The sequence below is a fragment of the Camarhynchus parvulus genome, chromosome 6 (assembly GCF_901933205.1).
Source record: "Camarhynchus parvulus chromosome 6, STF_HiC, whole genome shotgun sequence".
Taxonomy (NCBI): domain Eukaryota; kingdom Metazoa; phylum Chordata; class Aves; order Passeriformes; family Thraupidae; genus Camarhynchus; species Camarhynchus parvulus.
The window spans coordinates 16,090,633-16,105,830 of NC_044576.1; the positions used below are offsets into that span (position 1 = coordinate 16,090,633).

Here is a 15,198-nt window from a genome sequence, read left to right on the forward strand (position 1 = left end):
TGGCTTCATTCCCTCTGAGCTGAGGATGTGGAGCCTTAGTCCCTAATGGCAGGAAGAGAGAGATCAGAGCAAGGTGCCGATAGATATTAGGGGGAAAGTGGGCATTTTAGATAAGCAATAGGAACACTGTCTGCCTGGCACCTTTCTGTCTGCAAATTGAAATTAAGAGGTTGATGGGATTTGGGGTTTATATTTAGATAAAAAAAGAGATATTGTCACAAATTTTCAGCATTCCTGCCTGTTTCCAGTTGCACTATGGTGACTTTGTTGTCATCTCCTAGCAGATGAGTTTGGACAAGGGGGTGGAGGTGGGGCATTTTTTCATCTCTGAGGTGGAAGGAGATCATTACTGCTGCCTACGTGAGAGTTTGGATGTTTAGATCAGGCTGAACACAGCAAGAGAGTTGGCAAGCTTGTGGCTTGGTGACAATGTTGGATTGTTTTGAACTTGAAGAAGAAAGAGGGAGAAGACAAACACACCATGTTTGTAAACTGGAGGCACCATGGCCTGATGAGGACAGAGACTTGCACGTTGCTTTGTTTGCAAGCAGAAGAGCAGACAGAAGTATTTGAGACCCAAGGGTCTGTGTGGACTTACAAAAATGTGAATCCATTTTCCTGTTTCCTCTTTGCTATTCACAATTTCAGAAAGAAGCCCAAGCAAGCACCACAAGCAGCATTAGCATGTTGTCCCCTATCAGATATGCTCTTAACTTCTTGAACTTCTTATGGCTGCCTTCATTCCCAAAGGTATTTCAGAGTTAGGAGGCATTTCTATCCAGGGAGTCAAGGTATATATAGTCTGTTTAAAAATGATGCCACAATCTGGTGACAACTATTTGTAATGGAGTAAAGCATAAAGCTGCCCAGGGACCTTGCGAGTAAGAAGTCGACATTCAAAAAGGACCCTTGAAGTAAAGAGTCTTCCCGAGGAAAAGCTGTGTATACTGGCTTAGAAACTGCCAGGAGTCATTCCGTAAGTTATAAGGTAATTTTATAGAAGTATTTAAATAGACTCATTAAAGATGAAGGCTACTCTAGCTTTTCCAGCTTTATTTATGTCCTCTGTAAATATTTTCCTAATAAACACATAGCTTTCTCTCTTTACTCTTCTCCTTTCTCTCTTTACTTTTCTCCTTGTTATTCTTTCAGTACTGAATACAGAAGAAAAGTATGACAAGGGCTCAAGCTAGTTATTAAGTTAAATTAGGAATAATGAGTAGCCTGTCACACAAATTAAAAGCCATGATGGGGGAAGGGATGTAGGTGAGCTTTATCCTTCATGCAGCTCTGCCTTCAGCTTGGTGCCTGATCCCTGGGCACAGTGCCTGCAGTTACTAAATGCCCTCCCTGTCACAGGTACTGAAACAGGCATGCAGAGCTGTGGTGTAACTTGGGAAATTAAAAAATTGAAACTGTGGTTTATGAGGCAGCAAGCAGGGAGTAAGCTCTTTTTTTTCCTCTCTCTTTCCCCTCGAGGAAAAGTAGGACGTGAGTCAATACCTTCCAGAAGACTGAAGAAGCTTCACCCAAGAGGAGTTGCAACCCCAGCTGAGCTGTGCACAGGGCAAAGCTGCCTCCTGCCCCTGTGCCTTGCCGCCGGCAGGGCAGGGGCATCATGAGCAGGATCCCACAGCAGCCGCAGGTGCAGCAGCACTCCCAGTCTCGCTGCTGAGTGTGGATCTCCCTGCAAGGGCCCCGAGTGCGGCGGGAGGCGTTCGGGCCACGCTTGAGCCAGCTTTTCAGGTTCACCCGGCCCCACAGCTCCTCACCAAACTTCTCTGCGTGAGGCCCTGTGACTGGGAGCCGTCCTGGCTTGGAAACACCCTGGGTTTGCAAATGAATGTGCGTTCCAGGTGATGGCTGTGCAGCTCTGCGCAAACCCTGGGCTGGGGGCAGCTCTCCTGCTCGGAGCAGCTCCTTGTGGGGGACAGGGAGGGGGTGAAGCCACTCGCTGGCATGGCTCCTGTTACGACCCTCCTCCTCAGTCCAGTGCCAGCAGCTGCAGCACTACGGGAGCACACAGCAGGGCCTGGCACTGCCTCGGGGGCTGCTCCCCTGAAGGACTTTGCAACCAGCTCATAAACTACTGCTGCTCCCGCCCGGTGCTGGCTTTGGAAGGGTCCCCGCACACCCTGGCAGCATCTCCATGGGAGAATCTGACCGTGGGCTGCCACAGCCACATCAATTCCTTATCTGGTTTTTCCAGCCTAATAAGGTGGAGGCACCCAACTGTGTCAACAAAATTGTGCTAATAAAGCGGAGCTGTCTCCCTCTGCTGGTGAATATGAAATCGCTCCATCTGGCAGTGGAAAGACTAGAGAAGACGATGATTTTTACTTACCCACCGTTTAATGACACTAATCAAAGAGCACTTCCGTGGCAGGAACCCCTTCCCTGGGCCTGTGCATGGCTCAGCCCCGGCCTTCATCTCTGCCCGTGGGTATCTCCCTCATGGCCCCCACGCACCTCCCTGATGCTCTTGAGAGTGCGGGCAATGCTTTTCTCTGGTGCTTGCAGGTTACAAATATTTCCTGCAGAGGAAGGCAAGGAGCCAAGCTCTGTGAGTCCCCTGAGCCCAGCCGTGGCCATTTGCCATTGAGAGCACTTTGGCGTAAGCTAGTCCCTCTGTCCCCACCAGGGCCTCCTTAGGGCTGTGTCATAGCAAATCGAATTGCACAGCAAGTCCTGAAGGCAGTGCAACGGAAAGCAGCTTTCTCCCAGGCACTCAAGTGAGGCATGATCTCAAAAACCAAAAATGCCCATGGTCCCTCCCAAGCTGTGCTTCTGGAAGGGCTTTCCAAATCCTTGTAAACACCAAGGAGAGATTACACACCAGCCAGGAGCTGGGCACTGTGCCTTCCAGGACAGCTGAGGGCAGCCAACTACTCCAAACAGCTGACAGATATCTCAGGATACAGAAAGCTCCTCCCTTCTCTCTCAGCCTCTTCCCTCTTTTTCAGGGACTGCTGCTAAGGTGCTTCTCCCTCTCCAGCTGAGCTCAATTACTTCCATCAGGACCACACTACCTGCTGCAATAAAAGACTCTGGGTGGGATGCAGCTGGGACCAGTTATTTTTCAGGTTCTTACATTTTCTCTCTGTGATGTCCATAGTAGGAATGGTTGTGTAGCAATATTTTTAAGGAAAACTTTTCAATTGTTATTTGGTAAAATATCTGTGCTAGTGCTATAGTAGTGATGCTATTGGCTAACCTAATCCTGTCTCCTTTGAATTGTTATAAGTTTCTATAAGGTAAGTTCTTTCAAGATCAAACCATGTCCTGATGTAAAACTCAGCTATTTTAGTAAAAATATCTTTTATTAAAGAGCTTTGCAGAGTTGAGTTTTCTTCTGTTATTAGCAATCCTGGAAAACCAGAGGGATCCTGCACGATTGTGAAGAGCTAAGTGTGGCTATAGTGATATGCAGAACCTGTAGTTCAAGGGAAGTCAGTTTTGAGAAATAAAAGATAACAAGGAAGGTTGAAGGAGTTATTGAAAACATAATGGTATGGTTCACAAGGGCAATGGCAGTCCCATATAGCTAACGTTTGCTTTTAGAAAAGTACATCCATAAACAGAAAAATGATATCCAAAGCATTCTTGAAAACAACACAGATTAGCCTCTTTAGCTCACTGGGGAAAAAAAGAAAAAAAACCACAACATTACATATTCTGCAAATAGTAAACCCCATATTATAATGCCAACAGAATTCAACAGGTGTTTTGGATGGAGTTGAACTTCAGTGCCCTTCCTGCAAAGCTTTGGGTAACATCATCTGTCAGATCAGGCAGTGGTAATGCTGGATTTTGGGCTCTAGGCAGGGAAGTATTAAAGGCTATGCCCTGAATCACCAATCATCTACATGGACTGCTACTAAGAATAGTCTTTTTAAAAGCTAAACTAACTGAGAAGGAAGGTTGAATGGCTAATTTTCATTAAAACTAAACAGGTAAGAAGCTGAGGGCCTTAGCAAGGATAAAACACAAAACTGGTAAAAGTTGATGTTAAAAGCCCTGCCTGTAGTTCGGGTTATGAAGTGGGGAGGGGCTGAAGAAACAGCTGCAGGCCTTTCGGGCAGCGCAGAGACACCTTTGGCAGTTGGGTGTTTGGATTACATCCCATCCACCTTCTGTCAGGACTGCCCAGCAGCAAAAGAAGTGAGCACCTGTACTGTAAGAAGAAGCTGGGTCTGATCAGGGAAGTTGCATTACAGTAAATTTTGTAACAAATTGGTTGGAAAAAACTCAAATGCCGAAAGAGGCTTGAAGACTCTTCTCCTTGCAGGTCATACCTTGCTAACCAATGAGCCCTCTAACTGTATCAGTTCAGAGCTGGGTAAAGGAGTATGGATTCTCATTATCAGGACTTTCCAAAGATGTTTCAAAAGGAGTTCTGCAAAAAGAGGCACATAACTGGTGGTGGCAATCCAAGCTTTACTGGGGATCAAATTAATCTCAAGGCAGAACCAAGTAGAATGAATGCTGATTAGTTTAGTGTTGTTAAAAGGCAGAAACAAGCACTTTCTGCAGGAATAGCATTTTAGTCCCACTTCTGTAGCCAGGGCATTCTACAAAGCAAAGTGCTGAGCTTTGGTTGTGTGGCCTCAATGTCATCTGGGATTGGCAAATTTACGTGGACTCTGCAGTCTTGATAGACTTCAACCAGAAGAAAGACATGATGTTTTGTGCATGTCTGGTGTTGGTGTAACTTCTGCTAACTATGACAGCAGATGATTCAACTGATGACTGGAGCACAAGAATGATTAAGTGGAGAGGGGCCAACATAAAGCCATTGGCAAAGTCTGGCTGTGAATGACCCTTGGGCAATTTTGCTTATTTTAGCAAAGCAGAAGGTGCTTTTTATTTTTGAGAATGCAGGGTGGAGAGGCTTACACACTGTGATCAGTGTAGGCAACAGCTTACATCGGCAATTTCATCAATTCAATAATGTTGTTATTGTGCTGTGGTTTATTTTACTCTGATTTAAGGCACAGGACCAGTTCTGGTTGAGAAATACTGAATGTTTGTACAAAGTCTCTCTCTAATGAACACTTCAGAAAACACAAACAGGTATGTGCATGAATGTTTGTAGGTGTTCTTAAACTCTGCCTGAGCTTTGAGACTTCTGTGATAAAGGCATAACTGATTGGGTTGTTCAAAGGACACCTTTGATCTTAATCAGAACTCATTCAATGGGATTTTTGTGCGTTGGTTCAAGAACCTGTTAGTTAAACTAGTCTCTGCCTCTAAATTTTCAATTGTGAAAACAGACACTGATGAATGAAATTAGCATATTCTCTGCTAATCTCAGGTTTTTTGGATTCTGTATATGTATTCAACTATTGTTTTCCAAAGCTTGAAGATATAACTCCAGGCAAAGGCCAGCTGCCCACTCAAAGTACCTGTTTTAATCAATGTTTCCAAACACCAGTGGGCCTACTTACAGGCTTTAGAGAGCAAAAGGGTTTGTAAATTATACGGTTTTGACAAAAGAGCTGCTTAGAGGTGATTTGCACCATGGATGTTTTACATGGGATTTGTAACCCTTAGCTTAGAGTTGATAGCATTCTCATGAAGGGTCATTGCAGATTATGACATCTTTGGGTTAATAGCTCCTGATGTCACCACCATTTTGTTTACCCCTTAGGATGTTTAACACTTAGGCCCTTTGTTATTTTTTATTTGAAGATTTTTCAAAGTGGTTAGAGCAACTAGGTCAGAGAGCAAGAAATAACTTGGCCACTAGTAAGGACTCCAAGTGGTCCCTTCTGAGAGGTCTCATATTCCCATTCAGTGCCTCTGCTTTGGGGTTTTTTCATGCTTGGAAAACACTGTCTTGCATGGCAGAGGGAAGCCAGACACATCTAGTGTGCTCCCCAGAAGGCAGTTTTAAAAGTATGTATGCATGCATGAAGGGACACTACTTTGTCTTGCTCTATGCAAAATTGTTCTCAAATGCTGAAATTTCTTGATCATCACACACATCCTTGAGAAGGACCATGCCCAAGCACTGTACAGTGAAGGTTTGATACAGATACAAGGGCTGCTGATTATGGCTGTATCTTGCCAGGGTAGAAAGAAGAGGTGCTATTGCTGAGCTGTATCTCTTAATGGCCTCTAGTCAAACATCATGCAGGAAGCTGCAAGGAAAGATTGTTTCCTCTGATACTGTGCAGTTGTTAAACCCCAAATTATTTGTACCAGCCTGCTTGGGTGACTCTTGCAAGGCAATGAAGCTCATCTGAGGCTGGAGAAGTGGAAGGAAGATACAGGGACTGCTTGCAAACAGCAGGGGATCCTCTCTTCACCCTGGGCATGTTTTTCCAGGAGAGGACAGTGAACACCTCCAGAGAGTCAGGGAGAAGCACAGCAAACCTCCTGCCTGCCCTTGCTTTTGGGTCTCTGTTCAGGAGGTGATGCTGCCCTGCACTTTTGCATTGTTTGCTCCCCTCTAATGGCCAAAGATCTGAGAGCGCCTTGGTGGAGACCTTGGTGTCACAGGCTGTGGTGGCTGATGCCAGCGGGTGCCCTGTGCTGGCAGACCTGTGAGACATCGAGCTTCAGCTCCAGACACACTCACCATTACCCAGCACTGGGATGGGGTCTCCCACAGCTTCTCCTGCAGCTCTGATTGCTGGTGTTTATCCCTGTATTCCCTCACATCTCCAAAGGAATGCACCTGTGCCATGGTGGCTGAGAGAAACTTAACAAAGCAAGGCAGTGAAGGCAAATTGGTAAATCTGCAGAGGTCTTAGTCCTCCCTGAGTCAGTATCTCCTGCCTACCTCCTGATTGAAACTCTTTGAGTCTTACACCTGCACTGCATCTCTTCCCTCTCCTTGGAACAAGTGATGCCAACTGCCTGGGTTTTACCCAAGCCAGCTATTAATAATCTTCTGCAAATTGGTTGTTATGAAGTCTCAATCTATGCAAAAATGTGTGTGTTCGTGTGCTTGAGGCTTTGGTTTTCAAATAGCAATGCTATTTATTGTGCTGCATTACTTGCTGTTGCCCTTTCTAAACAATAACTTTTCAGAGCTGCCCACATATGAAGTGTGAGAAAATGTAAATAATATCTCATTTTGCATCAGCTTTTGTATCTAGGGTTTATCATAGAATGGTTTGGTTTGGAAGGGACCCAAACATCATCCAGTCCCAACCCCCCTGAAATGAGTAGGTACATCTTTAACTAAATCAGCTTGCTGAAAGCCCCATTCAGCCTTGAATGTTTTGAGAGACAGGACATCTACCATCTCTCTGGACAATTTGTTCCACTGTTTCACCACTTGTGTGGGCATAAGTTTTGTGTTAGCTGAGTGTAAGCCTAACAGCTCGGGGTAACTCCCCCAGCACTTTATGTCAAGCTCTTTGCTGCAATATGTGTTAAAACTAGGCTGCTTTCCAAAGTTAGGGAATCAGTCAGGAGAGAATGTTTGTTTCCTTATCTTTACCATTTCTTCTTACCTATTAAACCTAATTAAAACAAACTGTGATACGTGTAAAATCATGCCTTACCTGCCATGACACTTCTGTTGCTGTTAAAGGAGTTAAAAGGTACATTGATCAAGAACACAAAGATTGTTCTCTGTTTTCATAGTGTGGTCGGTCTGGTGAAAAAGCTGCCCTGGGAGGGCCCATATATGAAGTCATATTCTCTGCAGTCAGGAGGGTCATATGGAATCAGGTCATTATCCTGAGCTTTGATGAAAGCTTGCAGTGCTTGTGCAAGGAGGTTCCTCCATGGCTTTCACTGCTCTGATGTGTAAATCACAAGTAACAATCACAGACAGTACAACAAACTGATTTGGGGGTGGTTGTGTGCAATAGCCTTGTCTCCTGGGCAAAAAACCCCTCTCTGTCCTCTGCACTGGTAAGGCAGTGTAACTCAGACCAGCAAGGCCCAGCCTGGGTGAGGCTGACTGTGTACCCTTGTCCTACAGAATGTCAGGGGTCTCATGTTTAAGGGCAATCTGAACTGGCTTATTATACCTGGAACTAATTTTTTTTTTTCATCAACAACTCTGCCTCCTTGTTTCCCTGTCCCCACCTGTGTGGATCTGGCAGGTGGTTGGTGGCAGTACAGTGACAGTCAGCGAGCCAACAGGCACTGGAAGACTGGTGGCCACATTGCCTCTGGCCCATGCAGTTATAATGTTTTTTCCCATTCTGGTTATTGTAGCTACTCTCTTGACTCGTGCCACTGTGTTTAAGTCCTACAGACTTCTCTCTGTCATCTTTATTGTGTCACTTGCTATGGAAGTGGTTGATCTGTGAGGCTAAGGAGCTGTAAATTCTTGCTGTCCTTTATCTTTACGAAAGTTTTGGTTCTGTTAATTTGTAGTATTCTTAGAATAGAGATTATGCACTCTTTCTTTCTAGAAACCACTTCCTGCACTTTGGATCGTACCAGGATTTGGTATGTTGTTGCTCATTCTGAATGGTGCCTGCAGTCTTTCACAAACATCTTCATTCTCTCAAGTTTTGACAGGAGGCAAATGTGCTATCTACCACTAAAGGAGTCTATTTGTTGTTTACTGTTCTGTTACAGGAAATTCATTTTAACACTTGGGATACAAAATGAGATATTTTTGCAAAAATCCATTTTCTTGTACTCTTGACCACAGGGCAAATAAGATGTAGGTGATGCTCAGTCACCACATCAGGAACTAGTTCTCTCTCTACATGTATTGGTGAAAAAGTGAATCTTTACCAGAAAACAAAAACTCTTTTTGAAAATAGCAATTTAGTCTTTGAGAATTTAATTTATTTGGGTCTACCTCAAAGAAGAATTATTTCTGGAATGCTGTAGAAGCAGTCTGATGGGACCCAGCTCTCCATAAGGATCCACAATGTTATTTCATGGTCCTCACAAAATTGTTCTTTCTCTTTGAGGTCCTACCTAGCCATTTTGGGCTCAGAATAAAGGCATGGAGGCTTCTGTTCCATAGGGTCTCTGTTTCCTTCCCACTCAGTTAGAGGACAGAAGAATGAAGCGCTCCTCTCCCATTGAATCAGGACTGCAGCCCTGATGTTCCTGCTCTGTGTGAAGTATTGCTGGGGCTCCACTTCCTCACCTGCAGTGACTGAGCGCTGTGCAATTCACTGTGATGTGTGAAAATAAGCTCATCCGTTTATTTACACGTTGCTCTGATGTCTATATCACATGTCAGTGCTAAAGCCTTCTGAGTCCAGCAGTGTTTCTGAGCAGTGCCAGTGACCAGGCACTGGGCTTGGCAGCTCTCTGTGTGCTAATCCACCCAGATCCTGGAGGGCAGACAGATGTATTGACAGTGGGGAGAAAAGAGGATAACAAGGATGTCACAACTGCATCTGGATTGTGCAGGTGAGCTTTCAGTCTGTGACAAAGCCTGCCTTATTAAGCAAGAAATTTGTGCCAGAGGATGCTAAGAGCCTCGTCCCTGCTATCTGCTTCTGTTCTTTACATGTGTTGTTCTTGTTCCCATCTGCCAAGGAGACACTTGGGGAGGGCTGCCAGCTGCCTGCTCAGATGGTACCAAAGAGCTGCAGTGTCATGAGCTCCTCCTGTAACTGTACATGCCACCACCTAAGAGATGGATGGACAGACCTGCCCTAGGAGAGGCATTGTTCTTGTTCATGTGGCATGAAACAGTTTCAAAATTAAAACTTTACTGAACCTTAAACTAGATTAGGAATAAGAAGTTATGTCAATATCAGGATGTTTTCTACTCAGCTAATCTAACTCATCCTTGCATCTCTCAACAAGTATTTAAAGGTCTTTTCTCATATGGTGTCTTGTGTAAAGGAGGCCTTGTTTAACGGTTGATAAAGCACAGGTCAAAAAAGCAGGTATTTTTCACTTGTAGTGCCTCAAACAGCTAACAACTGTACTCCATCTAAGAACAGTGAATCCACAGACAATATGCAGGCAAAGAAGTCAGCAACACTGAAACCATTGTCAAGAGCATGGAGAGGGATAAATTTATAATGTTCCCAATGTGGCTTTGCTGTTGAATAATGAGACTGGACATTGACTTGTATGCATTAGAAGTGCAAAAAGTTTGTGTTACTGTGCTGCCTCTTCTCTGCTCTTACCCTTGGCTTTATCGGTGGTTGCACCTGTTCTTGTGGTGTGCAGAAGCCCTTGCAACAGATGAAAGTTTCCTCCAGCATGTACCCGAATATTCTGCCTGGTGATGCTACTGCTGAAAGTAGGTGATGAAAGAGGAAAGACAAGTGACCCAGGCATGGAGACTGCACAATCACTGACCTGCAGTCCTCTGGAAGGGGAAGGACATCCTTGGTGCTGGAAACACTAAGGTGAGAGCTGTGCAAGGCACAGTGGGAGCTCATGCTATGTACAGAGTGTTTTAGGGAAAACACTCTGTGGGGTATGGTACTCTATGGGGTATGGTAAAACCACTGCTGCCAACACGTGCAAGCTGAACTTTCCACAGATACATGCAAGCGCTCTGCAAAATGGAGAGTGTAAGTCAGGGGCGGTGCAAAAATCACCAAGGGATTTTAATTCCTACATGTCAAATTCTTTCCTGATTTTCTCACACTATTCCATTGTCAAATACAGAGAAAATTGAGGATGCCCAATCCCTAGAAGAGTTCAAGGCCTGGCCAGATAAGGCTTTGGGCAGCTTGGTGTGGTAAAAGATGTCCCTCCCTATGACAAAGGGGCTGGAATTAGATATCTTTAAGGACCCTTTCAAACAAAAGCATTCTATAAACCTATGAAATGTCTCACCCAGGCAAATGTTCCCCTGTTTGAAGAGGCAGCAGTTAAGCAGATTACTTGTGCACAGGCACAGTGATGCCTGCATGAAGCAAACACCTTCCAAGTCTGTGAGATTTGCAGGGCGCAGATGTTGCACCTGTGTAAAGACATGACACCTGGGAGAGACACCAAGATGAGTGACCAGAGGGTGCAATGAGATATGCTGCATTCAGGGGATTTTGACTGTGCTGGAGCCATTTTCAGCTGCAGGAACTTCAGCAGGAGATTACCCAGAACCCATCTAGTTTCCAGCAGCAGACAGATACTTCAGTCTATGGTGAAGAACGCAAAACAGCTAACTGCAGTCAGGGTAATGGAATTTCTGCCTGCTGCTGGTGACAATGTTGGAATCACCTTGCCCATCTGCTGAAGGATGAGCTGGGCTGGATGGGGAATGGGAGGACCTCCCGCGCAGCCTGACTGGGTCACCAGAGCCTCCTCCTCCTTACCCAGCGCAAGGAGTGGGAGGCTCCGGTTCTCTGTCGGACCGGGCGGCTCCCGGTCCCGCCTCTCGCCGCGGTGTGATGTTGGGGCGGAGCGCATCCCTGGGACAAAATCCACCGTGAGGCGTGCGGGAGTGACTCGTTTCGGGTCGCTCCCGGGGATGCTGAATATGGAAGCGAACACTGACCCGTCGGAGCTGCAGCCGCTGGGGGAGTATGACTTCGAGAAGAACTTTAATCACCGGGCAGCGAGGAAATGGATGGAGGAGAATTGGTGAGAGGAGACGAGGTTGCTGACCTGGTGCATTCCAGACCCTGGGTAGTCCAATCGGCTCCTGCTGCTTTTAGCAGAACAAGTGTGAGGACCTTCAGTTCCGAGGAGGAGAAGATTGGGGGTCTCTGGTTGCATACCTGAGGCTGTGGAGGATGGGGTGCAGCAGTCGATGTGGCAGTATATGTGACAGTGGTGCAGGTGGGGCTGCAGCTTGTAGGGAGATGGTGATGTGGCAAGAGGGCAAAAAGCACCCACGGATGGCCACTGCAGCCCTTGCACTGGCTAACAGGGTACTCAGCCCTGCCACGCTGCACTAAAGCCTTGGAATGTGTGGGATATAACACAAGGCACTTGAGGCTCCAGCTTACATGAAACTGGCCTTTTTAGACATCCCGTGCAGACATCCTCTGCCTGTACAGTCTCACGTGTAAAGGGATAAGATGCATTGATGTGTTTGCTTTGGATCCTGCTCACAGGCTACCACAACCTGCCTCATCCCACCAAGGTCTTGTGGAAATCTCCATGATGTAGCAGTTCACTTTATTTTGTGCAATCCCTAGGGTTCTTGCTTGCTCACTGTCAGGGCAGGCTTTCCTGTGACCAAACCCAACTTTAACATGAGAATAGGGGATCTTTTGTTTCTTGTGAGTGTGTGAGTACTTTGCCAGGGCTACAGAAGTCTGGTTAAAAATAGGTCAGTTTGGGTCTTTTCCTGACTGTTCCCTCTTCTCTACTTGCAGGCAAAAGTCTTTAATTATTTCTGTTATTTATTTGATCCTGATCTTTGGAATCCAACATTTCATGAAGGATCGGAGGCCCTTCAAACTGCGTGGACCACTGATCCTGTGGTCCTTCAGCCTGTCTTTGTTCAGGTAAGAGCCTTTGTTAAATCTGGAGACAGCTGTAGACCCTTCCTCAGAACTGGACTGATGGAAAGTTCTGGTTATCCACTACATGACTAGGGAAATACATAAAATTTTTCCTCTTGAAGGCACTTTCTAACTAGGGGAGTGACCTGCTTATACAAGTCATTTATTTCTCACCAGAAATACTCCAGCAAGAATGAGTTGCAAAAGGATCTCTGGGGAAAGTGCTTGAAAATCATTAGTGGATAGATCTGAATGTGAAGCCTGCAAGAGCAGACATCTTCCCTCATTCAAAGGGTGGCTGCCAATTGAAAGTTTGATTTGAGGTCTATTTCTCTTTAAAATTTAGATTTCTTTCTCTTCCCCTACCCACCCCCCCACCCCCTCTACCCCATTTCTTTAATCCCGTTGTGTAGGAGGTGGAGAAAATTCTGCTGCACTCACAGAAGCACAAAAGATTAAACTAAAATGTGCTTTCAAACTGTCCAGTCTTACTGAATAGGTTTCCTGCAGTGGCCATGCAAATGTTTTGGCCCGTGCCCTGTATTCAAACTAGCATATGTCAATTTTAGAAAATTCCCCTCATCTCCACAACTTTTTCTGTCTGTTTGGTGGGACAGAGAAAAACTCTACTGCTCGACTACTGCCTCTGTAACTCCAATTGGCTTTGACAAAGTGAAAGGGACACTTGTCCTCTGTCAGGGCATAGTATAGCAGTGGTCTGTAAAATCACAAGTTGTGGGAGAGGGGAGGTCAGGGGATAGCTGTTCATGGTCTGTTCAGAGACAAACTTGTGCTAATGGAACAGGTTGATAACAAGGAACAAGTGGTATTTCTTCTCATAAGCTGTAGGAGTTGCCTGCCACAGGAGGTTATAAATGCTCCCTGTCCTCTGGGCCCATGTTGAAAGGCAGAACATCAGGAAAATTGTCCTCCATTTCTCATCAGTGGGGCAGCTTTTGCTCAAGTGCCTCTTCAAGCAGTGGAAGCAGGGGGTGCTTCCCTGAGGGGAGCGCTCTTTCATGTTGCTTTGTCTTGCAGGAATAGGTTTTAAATCCTGGCTAAAACTTGTTAGGAAGTCTAAGAAGGCAAAGGTTTGTCTCTGAGATTGCCCTGAGCATGAAGATGGAGTCAACTAAATATCCATGGGTGCAGAGCTGTCAGAGGCTATGTTGAGGCCCTGGGCACAGTGTTCAGCTCTCCTCTGGTTTTCTTGCAGTCTCATTGCAGCCTGTCGGATCGGGAAGCAGATGGCCTTCCTCCTCCGTACCAAGGGATTTAAGCACACAGTGTGTAGTCAATCTTTTTATGTCCATCCTGTTTCCAAGCTTTGGATATATCTATTTGGTCTGAGCAAACTTGTTGAGATGGGTGAGTTTGAAACTTCTCCTTATCCTGTGTGTTAATAATTGCTTTGCTTTTAACAAGCAGATTTTCTTTTACAGGTCTCTGTCCAAACGTTACTTGGAGAAAAGGGTTGCTTGTTGCTTAGCCTTGCATGTGTCACTCGTTTTCTTGCTCCCTATTGCTCGACTTGGATTATATGCTTGCTCTCCATGGGGCTGCAGCCTGATGTTACTGTTTGAGTTTGATCCCCAGGCCAGTGCCTGGACTAGGCAATTCTGCACTGGAACAACCGTGGCAAGGGGGCAGCAGGCAGGCAGGGAGGGCTGGGCTTTCCACACAGCTTTCATAAAAAGAAGTAAAGAACAGCCAGTTGGAAATGCAGTGCAGGTAGATCTGGGAAAGCAAGCCTGGGGCAAGGGCCTCTTATACTCCAAACATGCCAGAAGATAGAGTGCCTAAATGGTCCTCTTCAATACAGATGATATCAATGGGAACCTAGGCTATGGTGGGATCAAACCACATAATGGCTTCAGCACTGAAGCTTGCTTGGTCTGTTTCATGTGAAAACTTGTGCAACTGCTGTGCTTTCACCTGTCTAATGATATACCTGTTCCCCAACCCCAGGTGACACTCTGTTCATTGTTCTCCGGAAAAAGAAGCTCATCTTCCTGCACTGGTACCACCACATTTCCACAATGATTTTATCCTGGTATGGCTATAAGATGATGGCAGCTGGGGCAGGATGGACCACAACCCTAAACCTCAGTATCCATTTTGTGATGTACTTGTACTACACTATGGCAGCCATGGGCATCCGGGTACCCCACTCCATCACCATGCTAATCACCACTTCACAGATTGTGCAGATTATAGGATATGTAATAATGAACATCTTTATCTTCTTCTGGATGGATGATAAGCTCTGTCAATATACCTGGCCACTGTTTCTCCTTTCATCAGGCTTGTATACCAGTTTATTGGTCCTCTTCTCCAACTTCTTCGTGAAAACTTACCTGAGTAACACCCAGAAATCAAAGCGGAATTAAAACCAAGGGATGGAAGAAGAGATTGGGATGGAAGTGGGGAAAGAGGGAGAAAAAAAGGGGAAACTTTTTGCTTCTGTCTGGAGCCTAAGCGCCTGATGGGATGGGTGTGATGGGGTTTAGGAAGAGATCACTGTGGGTAACAATCTTCAGAGTAACTTGCACATTGGCCTTTGGTGTATCTACCTTGCAGTGGGTGGCATGCCAGAGTGAGGTGGAGGTCATGGCAGGCTGGTAATGGGAGAAAGGGGAAGAGGCTGGGGTCTGGAAACCTCAGGGCTGAGGTTTTGCTTTTCCTTCTTTGCATCACTTGGGTTTGCCTTGTGCCTTACTTCCTTCCTGGGGACTGATAGAATCCTGCATGCACCAAGACACTCCTTGGAAAAAAGGCAGGGAAAGTCCTCTCAAAGCAGCACTGCCCTCTCCATGGTCTCCAGTTCTGGGGAAGAACAGAGCCC

At 45.8% G+C, this 15,198-nt stretch overlaps 1 protein-coding gene across 1 annotated transcript; it reads left to right on the forward strand.

The window, feature by feature from the left end:
* The first annotated feature begins 11,371 nt into the window (after positions 1 to 11,371).
* Positions 11,372 to 14,743, forward strand: LOC115905352 (elongation of very long chain fatty acids protein 6-like). The gene is made up of 4 exons (XM_030951582.1): positions 11,372 to 11,484; positions 12,225 to 12,356; positions 13,570 to 13,721; positions 14,322 to 14,743. Exons 1-4 carry the CDS (start codon positions 11,372 to 11,374, stop codon positions 14,741 to 14,743), a joined length of 819 nt encoding a protein of 272 aa, XP_030807442.1.
* Positions 14,744 to 15,198: the final 455 nt, after the last annotated feature.

Coding starts and splice junctions, on each gene's coding strand:
- LOC115905352 (XM_030951582.1), top strand. CDS start 11,372: ATGCTGAATATGGAAGCGAACACTGACCCGTCGGAGCTGCAGCCGCTG. Junction 11,485..12,224: donor AAATGGATGGAGGAGAATTG/GTGAGAGGAGAC, acceptor CTCTACTTGCAG/GCAAAAGTCTTTAATTATTT. Junction 13,722..14,321: donor GAGCAAACTTGTTGAGATGG/GTGAGTTTGAAA, acceptor CCCCAACCCCAG/GTGACACTCTGTTCATTGTT.